Source organism: Bos mutus, chromosome 1 (assembly GCF_027580195.1).
Source record: "Bos mutus isolate GX-2022 chromosome 1, NWIPB_WYAK_1.1, whole genome shotgun sequence".
NCBI classification, from domain to species: domain Eukaryota; kingdom Metazoa; phylum Chordata; class Mammalia; order Artiodactyla; family Bovidae; genus Bos; species Bos mutus.
The window spans coordinates 131791116-131803261 of NC_091617.1; the positions used below are offsets into that span (position 1 = coordinate 131791116).

The 12146-nt window shown below is 38.7% G+C and overlaps 1 protein-coding gene across 1 annotated transcript in view; it reads right to left on the reverse strand.

Moving 5' to 3' along the window:
• Positions 1-12146, reverse strand: part of PCCB (propionyl-CoA carboxylase subunit beta) — a 95162-nt gene that overhangs the window by 32116 nt on the left and 50900 nt on the right. Inside the window, exon 10 of the mRNA XM_005889896.3 lies at positions 2182-2305. Within this exon, the coding sequence (XP_005889958.1) occupies positions 2182-2305 (124 nt within the window). The remainder of the gene's footprint in view (positions 1-2181; positions 2306-12146) is intronic.

The window sequence follows — 12146 nt, forward strand, 5'->3', positions numbered from 1 at the left end:
CACAGGACTGGAAAAGGTCAGTTTTCATTCCAATCCCAAAGAAAGGCAATGCAAAGAATGTTCAAACTACCACACAATTGCACTCACCTCACACGCTAGCAAAGTAATGCTCAAAATTCTCCAAGCCAGTCTTCAACAGTATGTGAACCATGAACTTCCAAATGTTCCAGCTGGATTTAGAAAAGGCACAGGAACCAGAGATCAAATTGCCAACATCTGCTAGATTATGGAAAAAGCAAGAGAGTTCCAGAAAAACATCTATTTCTGCTTTACTGACTACCCCAAAGCCTTAGACTGTGTAGATCACAACAAACTGTGGAAAGTTCTTCAAGAAATGGGAATACCAGACCACCTGACTTGCCTCTTGAGAAATCTGTATGCAGGTCAAGAAGCAACAGTGAGAACTGGACATGGAACAACAAACTGGTTCCAAATAGGAAAAGGAGTACGTCAAGGCTGTATATTGTCACCCTGCTTATTTAACTTATATGCAGAGTACATCATATGAAATGCTGGGCTGGATGAAGCACAAGCTGGAATCAAGACTGCCAGAAGAAATGTCAATAACCTCAGATACGCAGATGACTCCACCCTTATGGCAGAAAGTGAAGAACTAAAGAGCCTCTTGATGAAAGTGAAAGTGGAGAGTGAAAAAGTTGGCTTAAAGCTCAACACTCAGAAAACGAAGATCATGGCATCCAGTCCCATCACTTCATGCCAAATAGATGGGGAAATAATGGAAACAGTGACAGACTATTTTCTTGGGCTCCAAAATCACTGAAGATGGTGATCGCAACCATGAAATTAAAAGATGCTTGCTCCTTGGGAGAAAAAATATGACCAATCTGAACAACATATTAAAAAGCAGAGACGTTACTTTGCCAACAAAGGTCTATCTAGTCAAAGCTATGATTTTTCCAGTAGTCATGTATGGATGTGAGAGTTGGACTATAAAGAAAGCTGAGTGTCAAAAAATTGATGCTTTTGAACTGTGGTGTTGGAGAAGACTCTTGAGAGTCCCTTGGACTGCAAGGAGATCAAACCAGTCCATCCTAAAGGAAATCAGACCTGAATATTCATTGGAAAGACGGATGCTGAAGCTGAAACTCCAATACTTTGGCCACCTGATGCAAAGAACTGACTCATTTGAAAAGACCCTAATGCTGGGAAAGATTGGAGGTGGGAGGAGAAGGGGACAACAGAGGATGAGATGGCTGGACAGCATCACCGACTAGATGGACATGAGTTTGAGTAAGCTCCAGGAGTTGGCAATGGACAGGGAAGCTTGGTGTGCTGCAGTCCATGGGGTCACAAAGAGTCAGACATGACTGAACAACTGAACTGAACTGACATATCACACACACACACACACGCGTATATAAAAACTGAATCACTTTGGTGTACACCTGAAACTAACACAATATTGTAAATTAACCATAGTTCACTAACACAAAAAATGGTTAAAATGGCAAATTTAATGTTAATATATTGTACCACAATAAAACACATTTTTACAAAGCCTCTTCTAAAGACAAGGAGAAATTGCCATGGCAGAAACAAAAGATGAGACTGGGTCAAAAAGGGAAGGTGTATGCATCCCACACAGGGATGCAAAGGAAACCTAAGAAGGAAGAGAGTAAGGAGGGAAGTGGTAAGCAGAGTCCCCAGGCCCACCCTGAGCATGAGCATGGAATAGTCCCCATCACCTGATTGGGATTCAAGTGTGGCCATCTCACCAGAAAACTGTGCACAGCAGGATGCTGTTCACTTGTTACATATAACTCTGTTCCTGGCACCCCTGAAGGCACTAGCAATAAAACTATGAATAAGACACCAACACCCCTGGCCTCATGGAGCTCAGAGTTCAGTAAGTTAGTCATAGCATAACCAGATGGACAGAAGGCAGACCTCTGAAGAAGCAAAGAGCTTAAAAGTTAAAAAGTAATCCATAAACACTTAAAAAACTAGAGAAGCATGAAAGAAGCATTTTCAGATGCGTATGTTAATTTTGAGAAATTAAGAGAGAAAGGAGCTTCTGCAACATCTATTTGAGTTTCTCTGGCCATAGAAGGCCTTGACTGAGGAAAAGGCAGAAGACAGGCACTGCGAGCGCAGGCAGCCCTGGCCCCCATCCGCTCCCCACCCCGATTTAGGTCTGTGTCTAGAGCATTTCCCTCCTACCTGAAGCCACCTTCGGTTGGTTGCCAACAATTCCAACAGTCCTCCCGTTCATTCTTGCAAAACCAACAATGATGTTCTTGGCATAATTGGGCATGATCTCAAAAAATTCTCGCTCATCCACAACCTGCAGGGATAAATTCACTCCTGAGCTCAAAATGATAAACAAGATATAACCACATTACAGAAAGTCAGATATTTGCAAGTTTCCAGGCAGGACAGCCGCTCCCCAGCACAGGTTCTCCCTGGGAGCAGGACAGCAGGCAAGGGCGGTGCCTCTTCCTTGTGCACGGCTGGGGGAAGACAAATCAGTGAGTGCGCCCTTCTTTTTAAAGGTTCTATTTAACTTGGCATATTTAATACATTTTTTTACCTTATTTTGAAATAATTTCAAACTTACATAACAATTTCCAGAATAGTACAAAAAATTTAAATATTCTTCACCCGGATTCCCCGTTATTAACGTTTTACCAAATAAGCTTTATCATTCCCTCTCCCTATCTAGCTACCTTACTCTTCTCCTAGTCTCTCAAGCATATAAGTGTGTATATGTATTTACTACTATGTATATATATTCAAGCAATCTTTTTTTCTGAATTTTGAGAATTACAGACATGCTGCTTCTTTACCTCTAAGTACCTAAGTTGTCTATCTCCTAAAAATAGGAGAGTCTCCTATGTAACTTTAATGACATTGTCAAAATAAGGATGCTAATATTAATAGATTATCATCTATTATATAATCTTATTCACATTTTGCCAGTGATTCCAATAACACCTCTTACAGCAACAAAAGTCTGGTCACCTGGTACTTTTAGTGGTAATGTCTCTTTACCCTAAATTTTTCCTTTAAATTTTTCCCCTCTATTTTTGTCTTTCATGTTCATAACATCTTTGAAGACTACAGGTCGGTTATTTGGTTATTTGGGTTTCATGTTTGTTCATGTTTAATTTCAGCCTAAGCATTTTTGGCAGAATATCACAGAAGTGACCCTCTCAAGTGCATCACATCAAAAGGCACGCACAGTCAATTTGCCCATTAATAGTGGTGAGATATGCCAGGTTTCTCTCCTGTAAAGTCACTATTTTTCCACTTGTAATTAGTATTTTGTGGGGAAGTATTTTGAACTTATGTAAAAATCCTATTCTTCATCAAGTTTTTACTCAGGAGGTTTACTTAACATTCATGGATGAGTGCTCAGTCACTTCAGTCGTGTCCGACTCTATGCAATCCCATGGACTGTAGCCCACCAGGCTCTTCTGCCCATAGGATTTCCCAGGTGAGACTGCTGGAGTGGGTTACCATTCCCTTCTCCAGGAGATCTTCCCAACTCAGGGATTAAACCCACACCTCCAGCACTGGCAAGCAGATTCTTTACCTCTGAGCCCCCAGGGAACCCAAATTACTGCCACAATAACCGTCAAATGATTTCTCTAACCCCATTTTCCTTCTCCACTTATTACTTGGCATTCTACTGTTAGAAATGTCTTTGCCTTTCCCATTTACTACTGGAAAATCCACAGTGTGAATTTACAGATTTATATTTTATTGTGTGGATTACAATCTATACCAACATTACTTTATGTTCGAATGTTCCCATATTTGACAGTGAGAGCTCATTCAAGATAGATTCTATGCCCTTTTGATGTTCTCCATCGTTCTTTGAGCACTACCTTACATTCTGGAATTACCTTACTTTCAGGTTTATCTCATAATTTTTTCCTGCCCCAAATGTATAAACAGCCATTTTTCCAAGAAGCCCAGGTCCCTGCGGTGGAGAGATGGGGTAAATAATTACTTCCAAGAAGCTATTCCAGAGCAAAGAGATAGGAAGTCCACAGACATACACATATACACATTTCTGTGAGTAATATGAAAATCAGGAGTTCACACTGATAACTTCATTCTAGTTCAACTCCAGGGTTCATTCTAGTACCTCCCTTTCCATACCTCTTGCTCCTACGGTGGAATCTAACTCCCTTAACCTCAAAACATTTATTCAATATGCAAATAAAAATGAAATAGTTTCAGAATTCATATGACTGCCAAATACACACACACACAGAAAATATAACTTCAATTCAGCATTTCCTTATTTCTGTCATTACACTAAAGATATAGAGTCAAAATACTGTGTTCAAGTCATTCACTTGAAACTCATGTTCTTTTGTTTTTATTTCAAAGGTTAACCACCCAGTATTGATTTTATTTTTTAATATGTAAACATTAACATAGTTTAAAAATGTCATTCCCAATCTCTTCCACTCATCATGTTTTGAATGTCATCATTTTCTGGATTTATGATTTGTGTGTGTATTGCAGAAATGAGTAGATACATTTATAACATTTTGATTCCCCTTCCACCTTAGACAGAGAAATACTCCCTCTTGCACTCTGGGTTTCTTCAATTAATATATCCTGGGAATCACTCCATATGAGCTCAGAGGGCTCTGCTGCTGCTGCTGCTGCTAAGTCGCTTCAGTCGTGTCCGACTCTGTGCGACCCCACAGACGGCAGCCCACCAGGCTCCTCCATCCATGGGATTTTCCAGGCAAGAGTACTGGAGTGGGGTGCCATTGCCTTCTCCATCAGAGGGCTCTACCTCGCTCTTTTTCACTCCTGCATAGCCTATGTGTTGTTTACATTATTGTGAAACTGACATTCAAGTTGCTTAGAATATTTTGTAATCATAAATAATGATGTAACAGTAGCAACCTTGTTCATCTATAATTTTGTATGGTGGGAAGTGTATCTTCAAGGTAAATCCCTAGAGGTGGGGCTGCTAGGGCAAAACCTCAAATATTACCATAACCCTTACCAGCAATATATCAGAGTGTCTACTCCCCACAGACTTACCACAGAAAGTATTTCCAAGTTTTTAGTTTTTGGCCAATTTGACAAAGGAGAAACAATTCAGTATAATTTTAAGTTGCATTTCTAGCATTATGAGTAAACTTAAACATCTTTCTAAAATGTTTAAGGTCAATTTCATATCTTTTTTGTGTGTGTGTGAGCTATCTATTCATGATTTTTTTCCTGCTTTTTATCAATTTTAGTCTTTGTTCTCTTAATTTTTTAAAAAGTTCTTTACATTTTAGAGTTCTCGGTCCTTTATTTGCAATATATGTCACAAATATTTTCTCCCAGATTGTTGGTTGTCTTTTTTTTTTTCTCTTGTGCCACACCTCAGGGCATGTGGGATCTCAGTTCCCTGACCAAGGATTGAACTCCAGCCCTCTGCAGTGGAAGCAGAGTTCTAAGCGATGGACCACTAAGGAATTCCTGGTTGTCTTTTTAACATTCATGTTTTTATTTGGCTGCACTGGCTCTTAGCTGCAGCACGCAGGATCCCTGATCTTTGCTGTGGCATGCAGGATCTTTCAGCTGTAGCATGCAAACTCTTCAGTTCCTGCATGTGGGATCTGGTTCCCTGGCCAGGGACTGAACTCTGGTCCCCTGCACTGCGAGTGTGGGATCTGGTTCCTGACCAGGGACTGAACTCTGGTCCCCTGCCCTGGGAGTGTGGGATCTGGTTCCTGACCAGGGACTGAACTCTGGTCCCCTGCACTGCGAGTGTGGGATCTGGTTCCTGACCAGGGACTGAACTCTGGTCCCCTGCACTGCGAGTGTGGAGTCTCTGCCACTGGACCACCAGGAAAGTCCCATTCCTGGATGTCTTTTAACTGTATGTACTTTTTACTATGTGGAGTGCAATTTTTAAATGTTTACACAGTCAAATTTATCAATTTTTTAACTTAAACTGCATTTTAAATCAGTTCAAAATCCTTTATCTTCTCCTAGAGAAATTGATCCATGATTTCTTTTAGTACTAATTCACTTATATTTAGTTCTCTGATCTATTTGTAGTTTATTTTTGTATACGGTATGAACTAAAAATATAATTTTATATTTTCCTAACCAGCTATCTGGGCTTGCCTTGTGGTTCAGCAGTAAAGAATCCACCTGCCAATGCAGAGATGCAAGTTTGATCCCTGGGTCAGGAAGATTCCCTGGAGAAGGAAATGGCAACACACTCCAGTATTCTTGCCTGGGAAATCCTATGAACAGAGGAACTTGGCGGGCTACAGTACACAGGGTTGCAAGAGTAGAATACACCTTAGGGACTGAGCATGCAACCAGCTATCCAGTCACCTAGCACCATTATTTTTGGGGGGAGGGCCATTTTCTTTTTCTGAATGCAGGCCCTCAGCAGTGAGAGAGTAGAGTCCTAACCACTGATCTGCCAGCCAATTCTTTAGCACCATTAAAAAGCTAATCTTGCCCCAAGAATTTGACATAATAGCTTTATCAGATGTGCCTGAACTCTATATGTACTTGAATCAACTTCTAGTTTTTCTTTTCTATTTCACTATTTATGTGTCAAGACTACACTGTTTTAACTATAGCATGCTTTAATAAAGGGTATGGCCATAGTTTCTCTTTTAACATTTTTATATTAACTCAATATCCAAGATCAAGGGATGTCTGCATTTGTTTAAGCCTATATTCATGTTACTAAATATTTTATCTTTGTTGTTGTTCAGTTGCTAAGTTGTGTCCAACTCTTTGCAACTTCATGAACTGCAGCCTCTAGGCTTCCCTGTCCTTCACTATCTCCCAGAGTTTGCTCAAACTCATGCCCACTGAGTCAGTGATGCCATCCAACCATCTCATCCTCTGTGGCTCCCTTCTCCTCCTGCCCTCAATCTTTCCCAGCATCAGGGTCTTTTCCAATGAGTCTGCTCTTTGCATCAAGTAGCCAAAGTACTAGATCTTCAGCTTCACTATCAGTCCTTCCAGTGAATATTCAGGGTTGATTTCCTTTAGGATTAACTGGCTTGATCTCCCTTCTGTCTAAGAGACTCTCAAGACTCTTCTGCAACACCACAATTCAAAAGCATTGATTCTTCGGTGCTCAGCTTTCTTTAGGTCCAACTCTCATATCCGTACATGAATACTGGAAAAACCATAACTTTAACTAGATGGACCTTTGTTGGCAAAGCAATGTCTCTGCTTTTTAATACACTGCCTAGGTTTGTCATTGCTTTTCTTCCAAGAAGCGAGTATCTTTTAATTTCATGGCTGTAGTCACTGTCCACATTGATTTTGGAGCCCCAAAAAATAAAGCCGGCAACTGTTTCCACTTTTTCACCATCTATTTGCCATGAACTGATGGGACCGGATTCCACGATCTTAGTTTTTTAAATGTTAAGTTTTAAGCCAGTTTTTTCACTCTCCTCTTTCACATTCATCAAGAGGCTCTTTAGTTCCTCTTCTCTTTCTGCTATTAAAGTGGTATCATCTACATATCTAGATTGTTGATATTTTTCTCAGCAATCTTGATTCCAGCTTGTGGAATCCAGCCCAGCAGTTTGCATGATGTACTCTGCATAAAAGTTAAATAAGCAAGGTCACAATATATAGCCCTGACCTACACCTTTTCCAGTTTTGAAAAGGAGTCTGTTGTTCCACGTCCAGTTCTATCTTTACTGCTATGTAAAAGGAGTTTTTACACTACCATATACAATTGATTATTGTTTGTGTATATGAACACTATTCCTAGGTTAATTTTATATCCTGTTCCCTATTTATTCTATTTATCACACATCCTCTAGGATCTTTAGCATATTATGTCCTCCACAAGCATAGGTTAAACTTTCCAAAGCTTTTTGCCTCTAGTTGACTTTCTTGCCGAATTGCATTGGCTGATACCTCCAGTACAATGTTAAATAATAGTGAAGATGGACAGCATCCCAGATCTTAGTGTATTTCCATATCAAGTAAGATGCTTGGTTTTGAAGAAGTATATATTAAAGTCTATCATGTTAAATGTTCATCAATTCCTAGTCTCTTGTGTGTATTAGGTGTTGAACTTTCTTAAAAGCTTTTCTCAGCATCTATGAAAACAACTACATGATCTTTCTTCCATCTTTTAACAGAGTATAGCACAGATTTTCCAAATAACCAACCTTGCATTCCAATAAATCCTACTTCCTTAAGGTATATATTAACACAGTGTTGGAATCTGTTAATTTATTTGGTATTCTTGCCAAGTGATGGTAAGTAATGCCAATCTGAAATGTTTTTCTACTCTACATCAGATTCAAGTATCAATGCCATACTGGCTTCATGAAAAGAATTTGTAAAGGGTGTGTGTATGTGTGTGTTTAATGTCTAGTCTCTGAAACAATTTATGTAGCATTGTCACTCTTTAGTCTTTGAAAGTTTCATAGAATTCCACATGAAACTATCTAGGCCTGCTGCTATTTTTATGAAACAACTACTATGTAATTGGGTCTACTTAGGCTTTCTATGTCTAAGAGGGTCAGTTTTTGGTAAATGTATTTGCCAAATAAAATGTCCAGTTCATCTCACCTCTTGTGATTTTGAAATTTCTTATATTTCCTTTGCACTTTTTTGTTTTTTAATTAATTTATTTAATTGGAGGCTAATTACTTTACAATATTGAGGTGGTTTCTGCCATACATTGACATGAATCAGCCATGGGTGTACATGTGTCCCCCAATCCTGAACGCCCCCCTCCCACCTCCTTCCCCATCCCGTCCCTCAGGGTTATCCCAGTGCACCGGCCCTGAGTGCCCTGTCTCATGCATCGTACCTGGACTGGCAATCTATTTCACATATGGTAATATAAATGTTTCAATGCTATTCTCTCAAATCATCCCACCCTTGCCTTCTCCCAAGAGAGTCCAAAAGACTGTTCTTTACATCTGTGTCTCTTTTGCTGTCTCACATATAGGGTTATTGTTACCATCTTTCTAAATTCCACATATATACATTAATATACTGTATTGGTGTTTTTCTTTCTGACTTACTTCACTCTGTATAATAGGCTCCAGTTTCATCCACTTCATTAGAACTGATTCAAATGCATTCTTTTTAATGGCTGAGTAATATTCCATTGTGTATATGTACCACAGCTTTCTTATCCATTTGTCTGTCGATCGACATCTAGGTTGCTTCCATGTCCTGGCTATTTTAAACAGTGCTGCGATGAACACTGGGGTACACGTGTCTCTTTCATTTCTTGTTTCCTCAGCATGTATGCCCAGCAGTGGGATTGCTGCGTCATATGGCAGTTCTATGTCCAGTTTTTTAAAGAATCTCTACTGTTCTCCATAGTGGCTGTACTAGTTTGCATTCCCACCAAAAGTGTAAGAGGGTTCCCTTTTCTCTGCACCCTCTCCAGCATTTTTTGTTTGTAGAGTTTATGACAGCAGCCATTCTGACCAGCATGAGATGGTACCTCATTGTAGTTCTGATTTGCATTTCTCTGATATTGAGTGATGTTGAGCATCTTTTCATGTGTTTGTTAGCCATCTGTATGTCTTCTTTGGAGAAATGTCTGTTTCGTTCTTTGGCTCATTTTTTGATTGGGTCATTTACTTTTCTGGAATTGAGTTGCATGAGCAGCTTATATATTTTTGAGATTAATTCTTTGTCAGTTGCTTTCCCATTGTGAAGTCTGTTTTTTCACGTTGCTTACAGTTTCCTTTGTTGTGCGAAAGGTTTTAAGTTTAATTAGATCCCATTTGTTTAATTTTGCTTTTATTTCCATTACTCTGGGAAGTGGGTCATAGAGGATGCTGCTGTGATTTACATCCTGCTATGATTTACATAGAGGATCCTGCTATGATTTACACCTGCTATGATTTGCCTATGTTTTCCTCTAGGAGTTTTATAGTTTCTGGTCTTACATTTAGATCTTTAACCCATTTTGAGTTTATTTTTGTGTATGGTGTTACAAAGTGTTCTAGTTTCATTCTTTTACAAGTGGTTGACCAGTTTTCCCAGAACCACTTAAAAGATTGTCTTTTCTCCATTGTATATTCTTGCCTCCTTTGTCAAAGATAAGGTGTCCATAGGTGCATGGATTTATCTCTGGGGTTTCTATTTTGTTTCATTGATCTCTATTTCTACCTTTGCACTTTTTACTTGTCTTTTTAACTTGTCTTTTTAACTTGTCTAGTAGTTATTCTATTCCATTAGCTACAGTTGTTTTTCTATATCCTAAATCATAAAATTTCTGCTTTATTATTAAATTCTTAGAATTCTTTAGAATATTTTATTTTTCCCCAGCTTTTTGAGTACAGAATTTAGTTTCTTTTCCTTCTTTCATTTTTTACTAAGCATTGAAGGCTATACATTTTCCTCCTCTCACAGAGAGTATTCTGTAGATATTGATATGAAGTGGTTTTTTTTTTTATCTTGATTCTCTTATAATTCTGTCATGTGTGCAAGTTAAATTGCTTCAGTCATGTCCAACTCTTTGAGACCATGTGGACTATAGCCCACCAGGCTCCTCTATCCATGGGGTTCTCCAGGCAAGAACACTGGAGTGGGTTGCCATCCCCTCCTCCAGGGGATCTTCTTGACCCAGGACTCAAACCCACATCTTTTACATCTACCTACACTTGCAGGCGGGTTCTTTATCACTAGCACCACCTTATAATTCTGTCATTTTGGCTTATATTTTCTCCTTTTATCCAAGAATTAACAGAAAAATTATTTTCAAATGAGTATATTTATTGTTATAGCTATAAATTTCTAGTTTTGATCAGTGTTGTTTATAATATTTTTGCTTTATGGGCTGCTAGGATGCTTTCTTTCTGACCAAATATGTGATCAACTTTTGTAAATGTTCTACACGCACTTGAGTATAAGATTCATTGCCTTTTGCTGCTGCTGCTGCTGCTAAGTCACTTCAGTCGTGTCTGACTCTTAGCGACCCCATGGACTGCAGCCTACCAGGCTCCTCCGTCCATGAGATTTTCCAGGCAAGAGTGTTGGAGTGGGTTGCCATTGCCTTCTCCTCGTTGCCTTTTACCAGACTGTAAAGTCTGAAATACATTCATAATATCTATCTGTGATGTTACTGAGATCTTCCATATATTAATTTTTCTGTCTATTTCATGTACATTGTGCTAATTATGGTGTGTTTAGTTGTTTCTACCTATGTCTACTTAAATATCCTATAGCTTTTCATTTTCAAAGATGGCAGTTGTATCATTTAGGGAACAGACCTCTCTATCATTGTTGCGGACTGTGGCTTTTAACATTTGAAAATGTCTTTCCTTGTCACAGTAAATATTTGAATTTTACATCATCCAATATTAGGCCCACACATACTTGCTATTTCTGTTCTCCTGACATACCTTTGCGCATCCCTTATGTTTAACTTTTCAGAATCACTTTGTCTCCTGTACATCACATACAGATGGTTTTACTTTATGAGGTATATTGGACATCTTTTTCTTTTAATAAATGAGATGAATTTAATAAGTTAAGCCATTCGTATTTATTGGTATTTCAGATTTTTATTCTTATAATTATTCTGTTTATTATGTTGTATTTGCCATTCTAAATGATATGTTTTATGTTGTTATTTTAAAAGATGTATATTTTTGATCTAGTGGTTGCCACTGCAATTATACCTTTTTATTGCCTTCAGTCTGTTTCCCCATTTAATATCTTTATTAACTGAGCTGTCTACTTTTAAAATCTGCTGAGCCACAACTATCAGTGAACTTATTGTTATACTCTTTCCCTCATCCTTCTCTTTCATCTTTCAGTGGCATTTTTTCTCCAATTGAAACACTCATTCCCAACCCAGTTTTAGCCTTATAATTAAATAAGTACCATCAATCCCTTTGCTAAAATTTCTCCAGTTATCTCTTGGTTGGATGAATCTCATCCTCTGGTAGCTTCAAGAAACACCTGGGAATACAGAATTCCCTCTGTTTTACCTATTTAAAACTAGTTTTCTCTAGCCTTCATACATGAACATCAGCTTGGCCAGACAAAATCCTCAGTCCCATACTCTTTCCTGCAGTCTCCAGAAGTGTTTTTCTATTGTTGTCTTGCTTTCTTGTTGCTTTGAGAAATCTGCTGCTACTCTAGTCCTTCTAACCTTGTAAGTTTTCATCTTTTTGCCTCAAAGTCCTGTT